This window comes from Herpailurus yagouaroundi, unplaced genomic scaffold (genome assembly GCF_014898765.1).
Source record: "Herpailurus yagouaroundi ecotype Mexico unplaced genomic scaffold, PumYag 198, whole genome shotgun sequence".
NCBI classification, from domain to species: Eukaryota; Metazoa; Chordata; class Mammalia; order Carnivora; family Felidae; genus Herpailurus; species Herpailurus yagouaroundi.
In genome coordinates this window covers 257,946-281,063 of record NW_024412429.1, presented here as the reverse complement: position 1 = coordinate 281,063, position 23,118 = coordinate 257,946, and the positions used below count along the sequence as shown (strand labels likewise).

Genomic DNA, 23,118 nt, shown 5'->3' with positions numbered 1-23,118 from the left:
GCTTTTCTCATATCCATTGTGTTTAGATTGTAAGCTAGAAGATTTTGGATCACTGAAGGGTATTGTCTTGTGGTCCGTCAGGCAGTTAATTTACCTGATCCTTTAAATTTTACACTTTATTAGGATGGGTCTGTGGGAACTTCACTCTAGAGCTGGAGTGGCCCAGCTCCTGACTGTTGGCCTTCCTGGGCTGTCACCTGAGTGCTAGGTGCCTGATGAAGTAAGTCTCTGCACATTGGCTGGTAGGACTCTGATGTCACGGAGCTCTGTGCAGGCTCTGGTGGTTGCTCAGTGGGGCTGGTCAGTAGTTGTCTTGTCCAGCCTCCCCGAGTTTTGCTCTAAACACAGAGCTCAGTTCTCAACGAGGACCTCCGTGCAGAGTTTGGGAGCCCCTTTCTGCATAGGGCCAAGTCTTTGCTGCTCTGTGTTGCGTTCCCAGCTGTCCTAGCAGTCTTGATCTACAGGCTCTGTCTCCTCATCTCAGAGACTTTCTTGCTCTGCTCGGGCTCTCCCTCCCGAGGCCGCAGTCTGCACAGGCCTCTGTCCAACTCGAGAATGCAGTGGCTTCAGAAATTTGTCCAGGGGCGCCTGGGTGGTGCGGTCAGTTAAGCGTCCGACTCTTGATTTCGGCTCAGGTCATGATCTCGCAGTTTGTGGGTTCGAGCCCCACATAGGGCTGTACTCTGATGGTGCGGAGCCTACTTGGGACTCTCTCTCCCCTTCTCTCTGCCCCTCCCCTGCTTTCGTGAGCACACGAAATAAGTGAATATTTTTCTCTCTCAAAATAAATAAATAAACTAAAAAAAAAAAAAGAAATTTGTCCAGATATAGAGGTGTCGGTGGGAACACTGGCCAAGCAGCTCTGCCCCCTCCTTGGCCACCTCCCACCCTGCTCTAGTATCGGGGGCGCTGATGAAGTCAGCGCCAGTGTGATGCCAGTGTGATTCTAGTTCCTTTTTTGGTGCCTCTCTTTTCTCTGCAAAGTTTTAATGATAGCTTCTTTATCCTTTATGTTTACAAATTTTTCTCCTCTCTGTTATCTCTGTTTCTGTTGTTAGAACTGCTAAGAAATGAATGTTTTACTTCCTAGGATGATATTCTGTGTTTCTTAATCTTCTAATTCCTGGTTTGTTTTTCCTACACTGTGGGAACATTTCACCACTTCATTGCCAACATATGGAAAAGTTTCCGTCTCTACTTCCTTTCTCCATCAAGGCCTGGTGCCCCAGTGAGTCCTCCACCTGTCTGCTCTCTGCAGACACTGTCTGTCCGCCAGCTCCTCCCTGACAGTGAGCTTTCTGCTGGGACCCCACGTCGATGGCCCATGTCCCTCCCGGCCTTCCTCCCCCAGCCCCTGCTCTCTGCTGACCCCCATATGTGGGAGGTCCTCACACTGCGTTTGACCCCTTTACACCCAAGTGGTCCCATCTACTTGCATTGCTCTAGAAACTATATCCATGTTGACAGGTACAACTTTTACTTTTTGCTAGCTCAGGCCATTCTGATCAATTCTGTTTGTTCCTTATGCCCTTAAAAACTACCTTCCCCAAATTCCTCCCTTATTCCTTTATCAAAAAAGGACCGTGTATGTTTGTTCTGATCTCGTCACAGTTTGTTTATGGGCTTGTTTGTCTGATGTCCCTTGTCCCCGTTTGCTGTCAGCTGAGCTAGCAGAGACTGTTCAGGTGGCATTTTACTGTGCCCTGCAGATTCTTGGTATAAATTAGGCGATTTGCGATCTGATTTTTGAGTATATGTTTAAAATATGACCATTTCAGGAGTATTTCCACTTAGCAAAGCTTTCCTCAGAAGAGGACTGTAACGGTGGAATTTCAGACACAGGAGAGAGAGTGATGGGCTTTCAAGTCCCACAGGCGAGCAGCCTTCTCTGAGCCCAGTCTGACTGGCAGGTGGGAGCCACTTGACTGAAGTGAGATTTAGAACCAAAGGCGCCTCTCACCCCACAGGTGTAGACCCTGAGTCTTAAACTTGCGCAGCCGCCGACACCGGAGGCCTGAGCCAAAAAGCGCGGGCACTGGACTGACAGGCGGGCGCTTCAGAGTCCCCGGTTTCGGGTACAGCTCGGATGGCTGGTCCGTTGGTACGCCACCTCCTCCGATTATATTGGGGTGCTTGGCTGGCAGCTCTCCTCCGTGTATTCTGTCTGGCCAACTGTGTGCTGTTTAGACGGCCAGGTGGTGTCACGGCCCCAGACCGGCTGCCGTCGTTCCTGCCTCCTCCCATCCTGCCTTCGTGCCCGTTCTCACTTTACTTCAGGTTCTGACTGTCTCCTAATGAAAAGCTTAGCTTACATCACTGTGAAGCCTTATACGTTTTAGGAAATAGAAAAAACTCAGGAAGTGCCGAAGCAAAGGCAAAGTGTGTCCTCCTTTACCGCTCCGCCGACGGAGAGGCCGGCCAGAGCCGTGCACGCAGGCAGCCGTCTGCAGTTGGGGGGGGGTCACACTCTTCCCTTGCCATTCTGCCCTCCTTCTCCCCCAGCGCCCTTCTAGGGACCCCCACCCAGCTGGAGGAGGCTGGTGCTCTCCTGATGGGGCAGCCAGCCCCGTGGGTAAATAGTCACTGTCCAGGCCACCGGCTCATTAAAATCCTAGATACGTGTACACAAGAGAGTATGTTTGGGGAACTTTTTTAACTTTCTCAGGACTAAGGCCACATAGAAGCGTAGATTAAACTAGCAGTATAGAAATATTACAGAACCCTAAGGACAGATCTCTTTCTTTAAAAGCCTGAGGGATGTTATCAAACTTGGAAGTCCCAGTAATTGAGAGGTTGTGATCAACATTGCTTCTCCTCACTGTCTCGCCCCTTGCCCTCCGCTGCCCCAGCACACGCCTGCGGAGGAGCGGTGGGCATAAGCGAGGCAGAGTTTTCCTGGGGAGGGGCTGCCAGTGTGGACACTTCCACAACTTTGCTCCGAGAAGAGGTGTCTTCGTTACATACAGAAGATCGTACGCAGTGGAGCCGTGTGTCCGTCCTTTGGGAGTAGCAGAAGACCAAGTTTGATTATGTCTTTTTTGCCTTTTTCCATATAAAATGTTACAGCTTGAAGGGAGTTAAACTAGCAGAGAACTTTTCTCAAGTTCTTCACTCCTTTGCACGCGCAGCCTGGCAAGTCGAAAGTCTGAGAAATCAGCCTTTTCTTTTAGGAATTACCAAACTTAATTTCCTCTTCTCTTTTTCTTGATTTTTAGGCATTTAAGAAGATTATTTCATTTCAATTCAGACACACCGAATTGTTGCCCATGTTTCTGCTGTAGTTGCAAAGTGCATGCCAGATTAAAACGTCTGAAATTTTGTTTTTCCTGTTAAACAGAGTTTTATTTTTTTAATTTTTAACATTTTTAATTGAAGTCTAGTTGACGTACAATATTCATTTTAGGTGTACAACACAGTGATTCGACATTTATATAAATTAAAAAACGCTCAGCATGATAAGTATGGTTACCATCTGTCACCATACAAGCTTATTCCCACATTATTGACTACATTACCTACGCTGTACTTTCGTCTTCGTGCCCTATTTATCTTGTAACTGGAAGTCTTCTCCTTAATCCCCTTCCGCTGTTTCATCCACCCTTCCCACCCCCCACCTCGTCTCTGGCAACCTCCGCTTTCTCGGTATTTATGAGTCTCTTTCTGTTTGTACATCTGTTTTGGTTTTTTTTAGATTCCACGTGCCAGTGGAAATTATATGGTACTTGTCTTTCTCCATCTGGCTTGTTTCACTTAGCATAAGACCCTCTACACCCATCTTTGTTGTTGCAGCATTTCATTCTTTTTTATGGCTGGCTGATAATTCCTCTGTGTTTGCGTGTGTACCTTTATCCATTGGTCTATCGGTGGACAACTTGGGCTGCTTCCATATCTTGGCTGTTGTAAATAACGCTGCCACAAACATAGAGTTGCACATATCTTTTCAAATTAGTGTTTTCTTTTTATCAGGGTAAATACCCAGAAATGAAATTACTGTATCACGTGGTATTTCTATTTTTAGTTTTGTGAGGAGCCTCCATACTGTTTTCCGTAGCGGTGGCAGCAGTTTCCACTTCCACCGACAGTGAATAAGGGTTCCCTTTTCTCCACGTCCTCCCCAACGCTCGTTGTTTTTGTCTTTTTGATGCTAGCCATTCTGACAAGTGTGAGGTGGCATCTCATTGTGGTCTTGATTTGTGTTTCCCTGATGATGGGTGACACTGAGCATCTTTTCATGTGTCTGTTGGCCATCTTTGGAAAGATGTCTGTTGGATGTCTTTGGAAAATGTCTGTTCTGGACCTCTCTCCCGTTTCTTAATCAGATTGTTTGATTCTTTAGTGTTGAGTTGTAGGAGTTCTTTATATATTCTGTATACTAACCCCATATTGGATATGTTGTTCGTAAATATCTTCTTCCATTCAGTAGGTTGCCTTTTGGTTTTGTTGATGGTTTCCTTCACTGTGCAGAAGTTTTTTAATTTGATGAAGTCCCAATAGTTTATTTTTGCCTTTGTTGCCCTTGCCTCAAGAGACAGATCCAAAAAAGTATCGCTCGTACCAATGTCCAAGAGTTTATTGCCTCTGTTTTCTTTAAGGAGTTTTATAGAAAAATCTCTGAAATTATGTGGCACCCCAGATAACAGGCTAACCCCTAGGATTTTTCAGCAGTATCTGTTTCTTTTAAGAGGATCTCAGGTAACACTTTACATCTAGCTCTGGGTTTTGGAAGGATTGCGGAGTTTAACCGCGTCTGTGAGAGGGATAATTTGAATAAAAGTGAAAATGCTGCCATCTGAATATTTAGGTTTGGAAAAGTCATTAACCAGACTATAAAACTTAATTCTTGTAAATGTTGACATTTTCTAGCTACCGTGCACTGCCCTTGTGGCCTCTCATGATAGAGGAAGGAAGTGAGGACGCACCTTGGGTGTCCCTGTTGCCCAGCAGCTCACGCGGGGAGGGGCAGAACCCACAAAGTGATTTAATGCTCCTTTACTTGCCCTGCACCTCAGAAAAATACTCATGTTAATATCTCTGTCACTTCCTGTATCCTGGCCCACAGCTTCAGATAAAAGTTCATTTAGGGAGTGAAAGTTCAGATCAGCAGGGCGGCTTTAACTTTAATCCTCTGGCTAGCTAATTTGTTATGTGATAGAAATTGCGGGTTTTCATATTCAAGCCTCTGTGTGGTGAGTAGCTGACAGGTACTGCGTTTTCAGCAGCGTGGTTCACTCTTGTTCCGTGACTGTATTGTGTGGTCAATGAAACTCATTGGGTTTAAGTCAATCACCTTAAAAGCAAAAGCTTTTGTTCTTTTGTTAATTAAGAGAAACTTTGTTAAGGGTTAATGTGGACTTAACCCTTCTGGCCTAAATCGTGGAGAAAAGAAGGAATTTCCTGTCTGTGCTGATGAGAATTCTGGAGAAGAGGGGGAAGCCGGGGTCTCTGCTGGTCTTCGGCCCAGTGCGTGCCTTGCACAGAAGCAAGGTGTATGGATCCTATTGAGCTGGTCTCACTGGGCTGGGCAGCTCTTCCTGGATGGTAGCTGAGTAAGTGACTGCTGTGTGGCATTTCTCTTGGAATATGTGTCCAAAAACTGACTTCTCTAGGTCTTAACAGGAGAGGAAATAAAAGAAAATGTACCTGGTGTTGTTTAATAAAGGATACCAGTGTCTATCATGAAACTGCTTTCTTCTCATGTTATTTGGAATTAAAACTCTGAGAAGTCAACCCCAAACCCTTATATGTAGAGATTTGGAGCAGTTGTAGATGAAAGATGACATAAAATGTGGTTTTGTAAATGTTTCAGTCTTGCTAAGGAGACAGTCGGCAGACTAGGCGCGTGACGGTGGTTGAGTGTCCTCATCCAGCGAGACGCCGAAAGCCGGTGAGGTCTGTCTTGGGTGTGAGAGAATGCTCTCCTTTTGGAAATAGTGGCTTAGAACACCATTCGCTCAGCTGACTGTTTTTTAGGGTGGTGAATACCTTGGCCAAGAGGATTACGTAGAAAGTGGGTTGGGTGTTTCTGTTTGTTTTTTTAGCAGCCGTAAGAATACTATTCAGAGTTTCTTTTTTTCTTTTTCTTTTTGTATGTGTGGGATTTAGGCTAAGTTGAATGTGTTCATTAAAGTTAGTAAGCATCTGCCCTGGGACCGTGACGACGACTCTCTCCTGGTACCAGGAGCTCGGTCGGGTGGGCAGTGAGGGGAGTAAGCAGGCACGTGCAGTGTCGGCCAGAGAACTGTGGTGGGGAAGCACACAGGTCTTGAGTGGAGGAAGGGGCGAGGGGAAGGGTGTGGACCACATCCACATGTGGAGATGAGAAAGGGCATGGTGGGGTGGAGGATGGGAGGTGCTGTAGCCGGGGAGCAGGATGTGAGCCAGAGCTGGGGTCCTCGGGGGCCCAGCCGAGCAGCACACAGCCCCAGGCACTGGTGAGCCAGAGACCTAGGGGTGCTGCAGGCCCGCCGTGCGCAGATCTAGGTGAGGACGCCAGGGCACAGGGCATGCGTTGGGGCGGGGGCTGTGGGGCTCTACGTGCTCCCAGGTCTACATTCTTATGCTGGCACCTTGGGCTTTATTGTGCGATTTCCATTTAGGGTGTGCAGCCTGGTCTAACTTTCATTGTAAAAAAGCAAAAGCCAAAAAGCCTGCATTTACATGGACAGTGGCTTGGATGGGGTGAGTCTGAAGACAGTCTAAGCAGGGCTGGGCCGTGTGGGGAAGGAAACCAGACCTCAAAGGGTCAGGGGGTGGTCAAGAGGGCCCTGGGGAAGGGGAGGCAGGCGTGGAGGCAGGAGGTTTGGGTGCTGAAGAGACAGCAGCCCGGAGACCCCAAGCTAGGCTAGTGTGTGCGGTAGGAGAGCCACCTTCCACCTTTGCTTATGGAGTAAGGTAGAACAGAAGACAAACGGAATTTTTTTCTAATTTCTTTTTCAAACGTTTATTTATTTTTGAGAGAGGTAGATGTGAGCAGGGGAAGGGGCAGAGAGAGAGGGAGACACAGAATCTGAAGCAGGCTCCAGGCTCCGAGCTGTCAGCACAGAGTCTGAGTGTGGTTCGAATTTGCAAAGGTCGAGATCATGACATGAGCCAAAATCGGACGCTTAACTGACTGAGCCCCCCACGTGCCCCATAAACTGAATTTTTAATAGCAGTTAATAATCCAGCACACAGAAATGCCTGTTTTATTTTTTACTTTATTTCTTTATTGAGAGAGAGAGAGAGAGTGAGCAAGCGAGCACACACATGAACAGGGGAGGGGGGGAGAGATAGAGAGAGAGAATCTTAAGCAGGCTCCACTGTCAGCGCAGAGCCCCACATGGGTCTGGATCCCATGACCCTGGGATCGTGACCTGAGCCGAAATCAAGAGTCGAATTCTAAACCAACTGAGCCACCCAGGCGTCCCAGAAATGCCTTCATTCTTTATTATTCCTACCAGCTTTTTGAATTGTCTAATGTCATAGTAGTCTTGATAGTTGCATTAAATAGTAGATTGAAGACCAGAAAGGACTGTCCTCCCAGGTTTCACTAAATGCTATGTGGAGCAGTGTGAGGGCCCAAAAGGAAGGACATTATAGGAACCATCTAGGTGGTTACCTCTGCCCTCCATCATTGCTTACTTACCCAAGTTATCCTGCCGGCTCTCCCACCCCAGAGGTTCTTGTTCTTGTTGAAATGGGATCGGAGGGTAGGGAACTAATTGTTGGATGCCTGAGGTCCCTCTCAGTGACCTTGGATGTAAGGACCTTGGATGTACTCACCAGCTTGAAATTGGTCCCCGGGGGAGCTGGGTCTGTCTCACTGTTAGCCTGGTGACCCGTGTCGGTACTCATGCGTATCTATTGATCCGGCTGTCTCTACTCAGATGGCGCCAGCACCTGCCCCACTGTCAAGGAGTGGTTTGTGTACTCTGGGAACCCACTGAGGCACCCGGACCTCGTCAGGCCTCTGCAGATGAACATTCCAGGTACAGACAGCTTTGGTTTCAATAAATCAAATTTGTTCACCATTTGATACAAATCCAGTAATGGATCCATTGTGGAAACGTATTTTTCTAGAACTGCGCTTAAGCCAATTTTCATTTTAACCCTGGGCCCAAGAGGAGTGTATCTAACAACATTCAAACATAGCAGAGGAAAGGGCGTTCGACAGCTGGGAACAGTCTGGGCCAGTCTGCTGCCTGACTGCCTCACCCCACCTGCTCTCTGTTCAAGGCCCACACCAGGGGAGAGCGAGCCACTCCGAGAGGAGCATGGCTGCGGGTCTGAGCCCATTGCTGCCAGAGATCCCCAGGCCTCGTGCCTGGTCATCGCTCAGTAAATGTCCACCAAATTCACAGGGTTGGGTTCTTGATATTCTGATTAAATTAACTCTTGTCTCCTCCCTACCCCTGGAAGTGTGTTTTGATGAACTGAAAAGGGAAGAGAAAGGGAAGTTATTTCAGCTGAAAAGTAGATTTTCCTTCACGAGCCTTATCTTAAAACCCTTAATGGGAGGGAAGGAAAAACAAAGTCACCTAGAAAGTAGCTGAAGTCCTTTCTTCCTGTGAGTTCTTGGTACCTACACAAGAGCACTGATTTATGACTCAGGTGGTGTTCTACACAGAGGCAGGTCCAAGGGGGGGGGGGGGTGAGGGTTTATTTTTAGTGTCCCTTGTCATTGTTTCAGAGAACAGATATGTTCTAAAATTTTGATAATCCGTTTTTGTATGCATTAAATTCTCTCATGCCACTATTATTTTTAATCACATGGGCCTGTAGTTTACCAAATAAGGATGTGAGCACTGCAAAGTATTTTTCTTCTAAATAGAATTGTACTGGGGGAGAAGGTGAGGAAAGTTATTATACAGAATATTTCCTTATTCTCTCAGTCAGTGATAGATGCACACCTAAAAAGGTACTTATCAAAAAAACAAATGAAGATGAATTGACATTTGTGTTTACAGCAAGAAATATTTTGAAAGGATAACCAAAATAATTTTTCAGAAATGTTTTATTATTTCCATCTTATTGTGTCTTTCCAAAAATAATATGAAAAGGGATTATTATAGTTTTCTAAATGGTTTGAATTAAAGAGAATGTTTGGCTATTCGTCATTATATTATGAGTTAGTTTTAAAGGCCACTCCCTAAAATGTTTTAATAAACTCTGGAAGTCATAAAATTATCACAGAGACTCCTTCTGGGGCTTATGCAAAAAGTCTCCTTGGCATGACTGGCCCCACAAGGTTCTGCCTGTGATGCAGACCCACGCGGGGCAGTGTGCCGGGCTCTGCTCTAGGAAGAGCTCGTGCAGAGGGCCGGGTCTGAAAGGCTCCTTTGTCCCCCATTGCCAGTGACCTGGATGTGGTCTTGAGCTTCCATTGCTGATAATGTACATGAGTCGCTCTGCTTGTTTATGCTTGTGTTAATGATACAAAAATGACAAAATTTTAAATTTATTTTTTGAGTGAGAGAGCATGTGCAAGTGGGGGAGGGGGGGGAGAGAGAGAGAGAGAGAGAGAGAGAGAGAGAGAGAGAACAAGCGGGGGAGGGGCAGAGGAGGGGAGAGGGGGGAGAGAATCCCAAGCAGGCTCCACTGTCAGCCCGGAACCCGCTCCTGGGCTCCATCCCATGACCCTGGGATCGTGATCTGAGCTGAAATCGAGTCGGACACTTAACCGACTGAGCCACCCAGGCGTTTCCCTCCCCACCCCCCCGCCCCCGCCGCTGCTTTTTTAACAAGATTTTTTTTTTAATATTAAATACTTTTCTGTATCCATGAGGAAACATGCCAAATGGTTTTTAAACTAAAATGGAGGAACAGACTGTCCATGCTTCTGTGACAGGCGTTTTTCGAGGCTGAGACTACATGTGGTTAAAAACCATGGAATCCTCTGACCGGTGCTTTCCTTACACCTACATCAGAAGACTTGACACCTGTAGGTGCCTCTCATGTGGGTGTGAAATGCCCCTGAGGTCTGATCAGAGCCCTTGTTCCCAAGTGAGGCCAGTAGTGCTGTCGGTGGAAGGAGTGTCACCTCAGGACACACGTCTGATTTTTCTTGTTCTCCTGAGAGAGCTTCAATCAGGTTGATTCCATAAATGTTATATTTTCAGTGAATCTCCTGGTAGAGAGACCAGAGTGTTTTTCTCTTAAAGGCTTTCTTCTAACAGCACATTTGATTTAGCTTGCTTTCTTAAATAGTAGAAATAAAACAGAAATCATAAGATATTTTTCAACAAAATGGAAAGGAAACAGGGGAGCAGAAAAATTGCAGAGGTTACCTAAAAAGGAGAAAGAATTAAAATTGACCAGTCAGGGAGCAGAAAAGTAAATGTCATCACTGGCATATTTGATTCAGGTTGCTCACTGATCTTCCTGTGTTCCCCTGTGTGTGCAGGTTGTAGACAGTCAGATGTCCCCCGTGTGTGTGTGTACAGGTTGTAGACAGATGTCCCCTGTGTGTGTATGTAGGTTTTAGACAGTCAGATGTCCCGTGTGTGTATGTGTGTGTGTGTGTGTGTGTGTGTGTGTGTGCAGGTTGTAGACAGTCAGATGTATGTGCGAGTGCCTAATCTGTGTTACCGGGATCACGTGTTGCTACGTGTTACAGCTCTCATTTATCTCACCACATATCGTGAGACATGCTGTTTCCAATGATGCAAGAAGGGTGTACCTTGAAATCTAGCTTCCTTTCCCCAGACACAGCTCTTGAAGAGTCTGGGGACATGCAACCCGCTTTCTTTCTTCTTCCTCACTTACCAGTGTTCCGCATTTCGTGGAATGAGTCTTGGAGCAAACAACAGGCAGGCATGAGAAATAGCATTTTTATCTCCAGAATTGGAGATTTTTTTTCTTTAGACAAAGTAGTAGTGATTTTCTCCCCCCCCCATTGTCATTTTTCAGTCCCCATAAGCGTACCCTTATTTTAGAAACCTGAGACAGCTGATTATAGACTTCTAATTGGCAATTTGTCTACCTGCAGTTTTTTTCAAGTGTTGTTCAAGAATCAGTAAATAAACTTAGTATTTCTGGCTATATAAGGACATTTTACTCACCAAAATCTTTCAGGTCCTCTTAGGAGACTTTTACAAAGTGAAATGACATGAAATGGTACATTTCCTGAAAGAAGGGCTGTGTTTAACTCATGTCTCATTTGCTGGGAAGTGATAGTGAAGCTTTCTAATTTCAGCCTCTCTTCTATGTACTGTTGACGCTTTTCACCTTGACACCTGATGGGTGCAGATCAAGAGAGTTGTCAAATGTTGGCAGCTTCTATGGGTGGTGAGTAGAAATCCCCAGCTGCCATCGGGTGCACACCAGGTGAGGAGGTGATGACAGGACGGCCCACTTCTGGAACTGCCTACCTGAGATCTTGGATCAAGAGAAATGGGTTTGGGGGGCCGTGGTGGTTCAAGTCAGTGAGGTGTCTTGATACAAGCGTGGGTCATGATCTCGCATTTGTGGGATTGAGCCTCGTGCTGGGCTCCTTGGGATTCTCTCTCTCCCTCGCTCTGCTCCTCCCCCGCTGTGTGCACATGCTTTTCTCGCCCTAAATAGATAAATAAATAAACAAACATTTTTAAAAAAGAGAGAAATGGGTTTAAAACCTCAGTTGTGGTTTTCTTTCCATTTATAAAAATAGTTTGAAGATTTGTCGGATAATGCGTTACAAATACACATTTGAGTCATAAGCCAACAGTTGAATTTCACACTGCTTTTTATAGCCACATTCACTGTATTTTGAGTGCATTAGGTAGATGTGGTATAACTGTCGTTTCGCAAGCGTGAAATTAGACATTTCATCCATGTACGTTTAGAGCTGAATGTGTTATTAATGTATTCTGCTCTGTTTATAGCTGAATGAATTTTTTTTCCTCATTATAAATAGGCTCTTGAAGTTTACCCAGCCGTAGTGAAGATTCAGTTCACATATAAGTCCTCAGGGATTTTAATTTTGTTTTATTTTGGCCAGGAATGCTCTATTAAACAAATATTCATGTAAATCAAACTCATGAACTAATAAATAATAAAGTCTTCCCAGGTAAACATGAGACATAAGATGTATTTAACTTTGAGAACCTCGTCAGTCACATCCTGACAGTGGGCACAAACCAGACAGGTGTGTGGTTTTTATCACCCTAGTGATGTGCAAGGGAGATAGCCATAAGATAAGTCTTAAGACACAGCTATTGAAATACATATTTCCATATAAAAAGTGTACACAATGGCCATGGCTTAGAGTCTCAAGAGTGTCTTTACTCAGTCGTGTCCACTGCTGTAAAAACACAAACAGAACCATTGCTCTATTGTTTTGTTACTCAAGAGGTGCAGCCAGCAGCCCTTTGCCAGCAGTGGGTCGTCCAGGTATCTCTCGAGAAGGTCTTCACCCTTGACATTCACAGAAGTGACTTCCTTCCCTAGCCCTCTGCCCCACCTCTGTGGACTCAGGTCCCCCGGAGGGCTCCTAGGCTTTCCTGACCATCTGTTCACACAAAATCTTTTACCAAGTTACATAAGCAGGTTTTGAAGCTGATGTGTTTTAGATGCGACGCTAGTTGATGACCTAAAGATGAGATTGATTTTTTAGGTCTGTGGCTCTTTGAAACATCTCAGCTGCCCATGGAGCTCTGGGGGAAGTATAGGGGCCACCCTTGATCTTTTCTGGCACAGTCTTGTCTGTCCCCAGGAGTGCTCTGAGCTGATCAGAATTGAAAATTCTGATCAAAATAGGTTTCGTGGGGGTTTTTTTTTAATAATTTTTTTAAGTTTATTTACTTTGAGAGAGAGCATGTGTACATGAGTGGGGGGAAGGGCAAAGAAAGAGGGAGAGAGAGAATCCCAACCAGGCTCCAAGCCATCAGCATGGTACCTGACATGAGGCTCGATCCCATGAACCATGAGATCATGACCTGAACTGAAAGCAAGAGTTGGACACTTAACCAACTGAGCCACCCAAGTGCCCCCAAATTAGGTTTCTTTTAATTTTGGCTTTCATTTTATTTATTTCAGAGAGGGAGCGCACAAGTTGGGGGGAGGGAGAGAGAGAATCCCAAACATGCCCCTTGCTCAGCACAGAGCCCAACGCAGGGCTCGATCCCACAACCCTGGGATCATGACCTGAGCTGAAATCAAGAGTCAGATGCTCAACCAGCTGAGCCACTTGGGCGCACCTTAAACTGAAATTACTAACAGTATCTTTTGTGTTAGGTAGGCCCAACCTCTTGGGTTATCATACCAAGGTTAAAAACCACTTTGACTAGAATCAGTTTACGAGTAGAAGAGAACTAATGTAAATGATCCTTCAAAGAAACTCACCCTTTATGGCTTAAGATGATGAAATGTATCAACTGAGGAGTAAATCTGTGGGTAGTACTTAGGAAGAGAACCAACCTTATAATTACAGCTGTTACATGGGGTCATCAGAGGGTCCCCTTACAGCCCAGCGAGTACTGCTTGTGGCATGAAATGATGACAGCTCCAGAATATGTGGTCTTGTATTAAAGACAAAGACCCTCACGTTCTGGAGAAGGCTGTGGCGGTGTCTTACCTCCTACATTAATATGCAGATGGGTGTTCAGTGCCTATTTCTTGACTGAATAATTGATTGAATTTAGGATTAAAATTCTCTAATTTCTGAGGACATGATTTTTCTTTTTCTTTTTTTTTCTTTTTTTTCAATGTTTTTATTTATTTTTGGGACAGAGAGAGACAGAGCATGAACGGGGGAGGGGCAGAGAGAGAGGGAGACACAGAATCGGAAACAGGCTCCAGGCTCTGAGCCATCAGCCCAGAGCCTGACTTGGGGCTCGAACCCACGGACCGCGAGATCGTGACCTGGCTGAAGTCGGACGCTTAACCGACTGCGCCACCCAGGCGCCCCAGGACATGATTTTTCAAACTGGTAGTTTTCTATAATCTATTTTATCATTAGACCTCAAGAACCAATTTAATTATTGGTAAGTTATTCTTGTTTATGTAATTGATTTTTTAGCTTTTTTTTTTTTAAGTTATTTTTGTCTGTGTAAATTATTTCTTAGCTGTTTCGTGGTATTCAAACTTTGCCTGCACCAGAATCACCTGGAGAGCATGTTACAAAAGATTGCTGCCCCCTGTCCCCTGGAATTAGATTTAGGAGGCCTAGGGCAGGACCCCAAGAATTGGTAATTTAAAAAATATACATATTTATTTATTTTTTGAGAGAGAGAGAGAGAGAGAGAGAGAGAGAGAGAGAGGCAGGCAGGCAGGAGGGGCAGAGAGAGGAGGAGACCCAGAATCCGAAGCAGGCTCCAGGCTCCAAGCTGCCAGCACAGAGCCCAGTGTGGGGCTTGAGCTCACGAACCGTGAGATCATGACCTGAGCCGAAGTCGGACACTTAACCGACTGAGCCCCCCAGGCACCCCAAGAATTGGCAGTTGTAACAAATTCCCAGATGATGCTAAGGGTGGGAGTAACTGCCATCAGCATGTCCCACTGTTCAGAACATCTCATGTTCATTACTGCCACAATACTTGGCTCTAAATATATCTCATGAAGCTCATTCTTCCTGTATTAAACTCTTATGTGTAAGCAAATGAAACACAAGTAAAATCTTTCATTGTTCATCCCCTTGCACTGTAATGGGGACTTGGCCTCTTAGCTGGGTGGGTAGATGCTTTACATGCACTGAAAAAAGGACCAGAAGCTATGTTTTAAAATATGGCTATATCTGAGTGACAGGGTTGTCGATGATTTTTATTTTTATTTTATTTTATTTATGCTATTTTTTCTTAAGTTTTTTACAATGCATGACTTGGGGAGGGTAGAGTCAGAAAAAATGTTTTTCAACTACTTTAGTATATTTGAAATAACTGATAATGGGATATTCATCCCTTACCTTAGATCAGGGCTTGGCAAACTTTTTCTGCAAAGAGTTAGATGTAAATATTTTAGACCTTGGGGGCAATGTGGTCTCTGTGCTGCTACCCAGCTCTGCATTCAGACTGCGCAGGGAGCCACAGGCAGCACAGGAATGAATGAGTGTGGTACTGTTTCCATAAAATTTTATTTAGGGACATTGAAATTGGCACTTCATGTAATTTTCTCACATTGAGAAATATTTTTCTTTTGATTTTTTTCGCTCATTTAAACCCCCGAGAACCATTCTTAGTTTATGGGCCTACAGAAACAGGATGAAGTGCATTTGGCCCATGGGCTACGGTTTGCTGTCGCTGCAAGATGATTATTTCCCTGAAAAGCGTGTTTCTGGGAAGTCATGACTGACCATTGTGATCACCTTGGAGTAGTACCTCTGTCTTATTAACTAGTGCGGGAGATTGGGTCTGGGGTTTTTTTTTTTGCCAGTTATCTTTAGTATTTTCAGTCTTGAAAGAGAAAAATGATTTTTTTTCTCCCCAGAATAATGATAAATGTTTTTTGATAGAGGAAACACTTCAGCCATTTCAGAAATGCAAGTGACTTTGCTCGGTTGTTTCACTTTTGATGGTGGGAGATACACAACTGAGAATGTTAAGTAATACTGTGAGCAGTATAAGGAAAAAAGAGCTTCCTTTTTGAGTCATTTAATTCTGATGCCATTTGGTTACTGGGTTTTAGACCCCAGCTGTCCTGGCTTTTCAGGCATGACCCTACAGAAATGCCCAGCAGCTGCCCGTACAGGGACCTGGCTCGGCCCGGAATCTGTAGCTCTGTCTGCCAGCACCAGCGAGGCCTCTGTCCTTCCTGCAGACTCACACTGTCATTTGTTGTGGTTTAAGGAAATGAGTAATGGCTGTCTCTTTGTTTTATTTTACTTTAATAATTTAAATGTACATGTAAAACATAGAAATGAAACACTAAAAATTATGTTAGGAATTTCTGCTTACTAGTTTGAGGGACATGCTTTGGAAAGCATGGGGTCCCCAGATGCCCTGCACCCAAGCCTGCAGGTTGTTCATTGCACACTCCAGGTACTCTCATAGCTGGTGGAGCGGGCTTTCTGCATGTAGGACCCAGGAAAACGTGGTTTTTACATTTATATCTGTCTCTGCAGCGGGTTCTTTTTACGCTCAAGTTTGGAAACTGCTGGTTAGGGGAGTAAGAGAACACACTAACAGGGTCAGTTGGTGGCCTTTCCAGCAGCGTTTTGTGTGGCTGTGTTGTTTCTCACACCCTGAGACAGGGCCTTTGACACATACTCTGAAAAGCACTCCTCACAATGCAGGATGCAGCGCAGGTAGGAAAAAAGCCCTCATTTCCCTCAAAACACAGCCTTTAAGAATAGAAGAATGTTCTCGATGAAGTACATCTGTGTTGGCCTTTTAGGGTTTGTTTCTTTTAACCAGGTAGGTCTGTCCATGTTTACTTTCTAGCTCTTTAAGCCCTAAAGCCCAAGGATGTCAGAAAGAGAAGAGGTTTGTGTCTTTTATTCTTTTATTGTATTCTACAAGAAGCATGTGATAACTTGGTGGTGCAAAGGATAATGATAAGTGGAGTTTGTGCTTTTACCTAGGGGGAACCCCTAACTTGAAATTACTGTGGCTGAACCAAGATGCAGGGATACAAGCCCGGCGCTTGGACGCGCTGCTGGGCTGCTTCGACCTCTCCTCCTCAAGAGAAGAGCTGCAGGCGGTGGAGAATCCCTTCAAAGCGCTGTGCTGCCTCCTGACCTACCTCTTCGTGCAGGTAACCTGAGCTCCTCACCCTGGGTGCTGCAGTGGCTCCTCACTCCTGCCCTTGCCTTGTGGGAGGGTGGTGGCCTGGGGTGTGGCTACGGACTCTTTCCCGTGCCATTTTCCAGCATCTACCCCGTGAGCGCTAGCCCCCCGCGGTTCTCTAACTAAAACACGGGTTCCATGTTGGCACACACGTCAGAGGCCTGTCTGCTGTCGGACCTGGAGGCTTGCAATGCATGTGAGTTTAGTGGAGGCTGGGGAGACCTTGCAGGTGAGGGAACCTGCTTTCACTTTGCTTATGCTTTCCAAGCATTTTGACTCATGTGGTGCCTCCCCTGTGGCTGTCACTGTCTGCGAGGTGGCTCCCGTCCTGGGGTCCAGGGTTGTGGTGAGAAGGCCCAGGGCTGCTGGCAGCTTACTTCCACTGTCCAAGTCGCAGTCGCTCACTCCTCTCCAGATGTTTACTAAGCACTTCCCTATCCCGGTCTGGGACGAGGTATGGTTACTCCCTGGGGTTACTGGGGCATTGCACTGTGGGACATATGAAATGTGTTTTGTAGAAGGGCCCAATAAAGTGTCCACTAGGATCACTGTCGTCACAGTGTGTGTCCTCCTCGCCCAGATAAACCCGGGGTTGGAGGCCTCGAGTTAGGGTGCAGTGCTAGGTCTTGATTGGTGTTCCTCAACAAGTTGGACAGTTTGTTTCCTTAGTTTTACACTTAATGTGTGAGAATTATAAAGGCGCATGAAGGTATTTGCCTTTTTAAAAAAAATTTTTTTAAGGTTTATTTTTGAGACAAAGAGACATACAGCACAAGCGGAAGAGGAGCAGAGAGCAAGGGAGAGACAGAATCCAAAGCAGCTCCAGGCTCCTGAGCTGTCAGCACAGAGCCCAACACGGGGCTTGATCTCACAGACTGCAAGATCATGACCTGAACCGAAGTCGGGTGCTTCACGACTGAGCCACCCATGTGCCCCAGTGTTTGCCTTTTTAATAGTTGCCCAATGGGGCGCCTGGGTGGCGCAGTCGGTTAAGCGTCTGACTTCAGCCAGGTCACGATCTCATGGTCCGTGAGTTCGAGCCCCGCGTCAGGCTCTGGGCTGATGGCTTGGAGCCTGGAGCCTGTTTCCGATTCTGTGTCTCCCTCTCTCTCTGCCCCTCCCCTGTTCATGCTCTGTCTCTCTCTGTCCCAAAAATAAATAAAAAAAAAAAAAATTAAAAATTGAAAAAAAAATTAAAAAAAAAAAAAAAAAAAGAATAGTTGCCCAAGTGCAGGGTAATGTTTAGACACCTCAGTGAAGGAAGGACCGGATCACTCCCTCTCCCACTTCCCTTCCTTGTCTGTATATTTTTAAATGACTTTTGTCTCACTTTTGTCACAGCAACAATAAAAAAAGGCCTTTGCAATCACTTCTCTATTTCTTTAGCCCACTTAGACCTCCCGTATTCTCAACCCCTTTGAGCCATCTTACCTTCTACTCTGGGCTCCGATGTGACAGATCTTGGGTCTCTTTCTTTGGCATAACCATCAGATTTTTACTTGGCTGGAGTAGAAAGTTACATGACTATTTCTCAAACCTGAATTCACTTTATGAATTATTGATTATCATTAAGAAACTTATTCTTGGGGCGTCTAGGTGGCTCAGTCGGTTGAGCGTCCGACTTCGGCTCAGGTCATGATCTCACAGTTCATGAGTTCGACCCCCGTGTCAGGCTCTGTGCTGACGGCTTGGAGCCTGGAGCCTGCTTTGCATTCTGTGTCTCCCTCTCTCTCTGCTCCTTCCCTGCCTCACACGTTGTCTCTCTCTCAAAAATAAATACAGATTAAAAAAATGAAAAAAAAAAAAAACTTACTCTTATCGTGGAATTACATTTCAAGGGCACGTTACACTGATTTTTATTTTTCTTTTCTAAATTTTTCTTTTGTCTCTGCCAGTCTATAGCTAGTTCTGCATTTTGCATTTTGTAAAAATGTGGTATGGCTAAATAACTCACAGAGATTTTATTGCTTCATTACTGGGTTCACATGCACCAGTGTAAACTTTAGTGTTTGCATTACTGGTTTTTTTAAAGCTTTTTTTTTTTTTTTTAATGTGTATTTATTCATTTTGAGAGAAAGAGTGTGGGGATGACAAGCAGAGACAGAAGAAGAGAGGGAATCCCAAGCAGGCTCTGCACTGTCAGTGCAGAACCCAACATGGGACTTGATCTCACAAACTGTGAGATCATGACCTGAGCCAAAATCAAAGAGTCGGACCCTCAACTGACTGAGCCACCCAGGCACCCTGCATTATTGTTTTGAGTAGAAAGCTCCATTATTTGTACCAGACTTAGAAATATAAATGGCAGAAGATAGATTTTTTAAGTGTAAAACTGCTTTTCTTTTGATAGTATTTATTACATACACATGCATTTATCAGCTCACATTTTTGGCTGCGAGCGGGCCATAGTGGGGACTGGGAATGGTGGATAACCAAGAGCTATAGCTTTGCATCCAGAAACATTCGTGTGTTTTCTTCCTAATAACCGTGTGCATATGGACAGTAACTTGTGGGACACACAGTTTGAATTACTTTTTCAGCACAAGAGACGGGCTTTTGGACCCATTGACGGTCACTCATACAGCTCTGTGCTTGTCACTTGTGCAGGTGATTGTCAGTTATGAAAATCGATTTCCAGCAGAAAAAAGTTCAAACCACACAACAGTAGCTCTACATCTCATATATTTATATAAATCTGAAGCACGTAAGCATCAGGAGGAAAATTTCCACTTTTATCTTTCTGGTGATACTATAATTACCTTTAAATAAGAATACTTCTAGGGGCGCCTGGGTGGCGCAGTCGGTTAAGCGTCTGACTTCAGCCAGGTCACGATCTCGCGGTCCGTGAGTTCGAGCCCCGCGTCGGGCTCTGGGCTGATGGCTCAGAGCCTGGAGCCTGTTTCCGATTCTGTGTCTCCCTCTCTCTCTGCCCCTCCCCCGTTCATGCTCTGTCTCTCTCTGTCCCAAAAATAAATAAACATTGAAAAAAAAATTAAAAAAAAATAAATAAATAAGAATACTTCTAGTGGGAGTCAGCGCAAGGTAGACATGTTGGCCTGACTTAAAGGGCACATTTAAATGAGGACTTTTTAAAACTGAAAAACAATGAATTAACACATCAGTGGCATCTCTGAGATGAAGGTACTAAAATGTATTCACAGGTTCATTATTTTCTTAGGTTTCATAAGGCTAAAAATATAAATTTATAAAAATACTATATTTTTATACGGTCAAGCTTAAGTTAAATGTTTTGATGTACGGTGGGTGGTAGAGAACCTATGGAGAAGCTAAGTGGTCTCATAACCTCCAAGTTAGCAACAACACTTCCTATTAAAAGTTTATCTGAGAAAATTCCCTGGAAGAGTAAGTTTACATCAGAGCAAGTGTACGTATTTTTTATAATTTATAGTAGAGCAAATGTTTTATAATAATAATGTCTGTTATGTGAAATTCTAAAAAAAACTTTGGTGTTATTAAGAATTTGGCACTCTCTGCTGTGGTTTAAGATTGGTTAACTACGAAGATGGTGGCAGAATATGAAATTAGCTAAGTGTGAAAACTATGACATATGAGATAGTTATTCTTTTCTCATAAGTAGGCATTTTACTCAAAACTTGCTAATGGCAAGAAGTAGAATTACATGCGAACAAACCCAGTCTAAACAGAAGAGAGGTGGGCGCTTATGGAATAGAAAAACAGTGTGTTCTTTGCTTCTCTGGCTTCTGTAGATTGGAGCCTTTCTTCTTGGTCATGAGTACCACACATCTGTAGACTTTTGTGTTTTTCCTGAAATCATTATAGCTGTCATTTATACAAAGGCAACAACTTCTTCAGAATAAAAATGGAACAGGGCAGGGTAGTGACAGGGTTGCTGCCTTGCGTGGGGCAGAGGTGACGGATGCCAGAAGTATTTGCTCCTCCAGGAGAGCAGGGGGGAGCAGGAGTCCCCAGGGAACAGTCGTTCTGGTTTATGATGGGGTCATTTTTATTGGGAGTAAACATATTAGCCATTTTTATCATTGATAAAGAATCAAAATTCTTATCCATGAGTTTGTGGTTGTTACCCTGATTTTTTCCCCTTTAAGCGTTTACTTGCCACAGAATGCATTCCCTTCCAGAAAGAAGGTCTTGTGTTCCTACGATGGCAGTGAGAACGCTGAGCAAGGCTTCGTGTAGTGCTTTTGTCTGGCTGGCAGAATTTGGTGGCTCAGCTGGCAAAGTCACTGCCCGTAACCCTGAGAGGAGATGGTGTCCGAGAGTAGCCTGCTGTCGTCATTCCCATCATTCACTTGAGATCCAGAATTTCCACATCCACTCTTTCTCCACACCCCTGCCCCCCTGTTTTCACTCACACTTTGGTTAGCCCCGATTCCACGCAAGACTGGAGGGGCTCAGATGTGGGGGTTGTGGTTTCCGTCAGACTGGGATCTGAGGACACAGGTTTCACCGGGGCTGGCAGGGGCGGAAGTTTATCCCAGCCTTGATCTCGCCAGCTCACACTACAGACCCCTGAACTGCCAGCCCTGGGAATTGGTGCCCAAAACAATCACCTGTGTTGCTCTAAGAGTCCAGCTTGGTTGTGGCTCATGCCCCTCCCGGGCGTCCCAGAGATTTCTGCCTTGCTAGAGAGTGACCAGGCCTGGTCCATCTTGGCCCTGGACGTCATGGAGAGCTTTACACCAGGACTGTGGACTCCTGCTCACCTCTGCCTCTTCTGCTGCCCTGTGCAAGTGCCTGCATTTAGCCATTGAGCCCATGGCAGGGTCAGGTTTTTCCCAGAGCTGATGCTGGTTCTCTTTCTCTGTCCCTTTCAGGTGGACACGCTTTGCCTGGAGGATCTGCATGCTTTCATTGCTCAGGCCTTGTGCCTCCAAGGAAAACCAACTGTGCAGCTCGTAGACTTACAGGTACTGCATGACTGACCGATTGTCACAGTTCTGAAGACACCCTGCCTCACCACCCCTTTGTTCTGTTTAGTTTTGGTTGGTGTTTCACAGAAAAGATAAAAAGGCATATTTAGCCAAGATGTTTTCCTGGTGCAGTGGTGTGGTTCGTCTGTCCACAGCGGAGCCCTGAGTCCTGCTGGGTTAGTGAACTTCAAGCAGATCTCTGTACAAATGGCGTCCCGCATTTCTTGGAAGTGGCCATCCAGACCTGTGTCACAGCTGTGTCATGTGCTCACAAGTGCTGCCTCTTTCCAGTGCTGAGAAATTGACAGTTCTTAATCCTGTCTCAGTGTTGTAGTAATATGAAGACAGCAGTCTGATCCCTTATAAGTCTTGCTGACTTTAGGAGAACAGGATGCCTTTTTCTGGTATTAGTGACTTTGGTGCATACACACCTTGTCTCCCATACTTGGTGTCTGCTCTCTGGGGCTGGGCTACATCCCACCTGCCTTGTGTCCTCTCCCAGTGCCTTGCTTGTGAAGTGTTTAGTAAACAGTGTTGGTCACCGGAGGTTATTCAGATGCTGCCATTCACGAGTGTTTACTCCTTTAATTTCACGAACTAGTCCGTTTACAGCTAACCCCGGCTACTCTCCTTTGTGGCCACACCCTGTTACGTCTGATGGTTATTTCTTAGAAGAAGCCCCAAGGTCAGGCCAGTTGTTTGTGGAAACTTAAGACTGTGCTTTGTAAATGCCATTGGATGATGATAATGAGTTTTATCCATAGTTTCTAGTTAATTGAATTAGTTTTCACTTGTCTTTCTAGTGAAAAAAAAAAGCCTGATAAATTTCATTTATAAACAATATTTAATCTCAGAACTCTTATGTACTAGGTTTACTTCATAAACTAATTCTCATGGTGGTCCAATTAAATGAACAGGGCCGGGTTTTTTTTTTTGTATTTTCACTTTTGCATCCATCATATTCAAGAAAGTTCATTTTAAAAATGGACTCTTTTTCCTCCTTTGGCAAGACGCCATTTTAAATAATGGGTTTGGGGTTATTAGTAGGTTAGTGCTAATTCTTTTTTTATTGAGGTATCATTGACATTATAGAAGTTTCAGGTGCTCAACATGATGATTCAATATTTGTGTATATTGTGGAATGATCGCTACAGTAAGTTTGGCTAGTATCTGTCACCACACATAGTTACAGAACATTTTTCTAGTGATGAGAACTTTCACGGTTTCCTCTCTTAGCAGCTCTCAGATCTGCAGCACAGCAGTATTAACTATGTACATCCTATGGCTTATTTATGTTACCACTGGAAGTCTTACCTTTTGGCCCCCTTCACCTATTTTGGTCACCCCAGGGTCACAGATATGAGTGAAATCATATGGTATTGTCTTTCTCTGACTTACTGCACTTGGCATGGTGCCCTCAGGGTCCATCCATGTTACCACAAATGGCAAGATTTCTTTTTTTTTCCCTTTATGGTTGAATAATACAGTATTGCATTGTGTATATATACCATGTCTCTCTTTTTTTTAATCTG

The 23,118-nt window shown here is 44.9% G+C and overlaps 1 protein-coding gene across 6 annotated transcripts in view; it reads left to right on the top strand.

The window, feature by feature from the left end:
- Window positions 1-23,118, top strand: part of FAM120B (family with sequence similarity 120 member B) — a 96,541-nt gene that overhangs the window by 21,765 nt on the left and 51,658 nt on the right. For 5 of the 6 annotated variants that reach the window (XM_040448655.1, XM_040448652.1, XM_040448653.1 and 2 more), the window contains 3 exons: window positions 7,866-7,967; window positions 16,472-16,644; window positions 21,491-21,583. In XM_040448655.1, the coding sequence (XP_040304589.1) occupies window positions 7,866-7,967; window positions 16,472-16,644; window positions 21,491-21,583 (368 nt within the window). The remainder of the gene's footprint in view (window positions 1-7,865; window positions 7,968-16,471; window positions 16,645-21,490; window positions 21,584-23,118) is intronic. The other variant, XM_040448654.1, reaches the window with a different exon arrangement.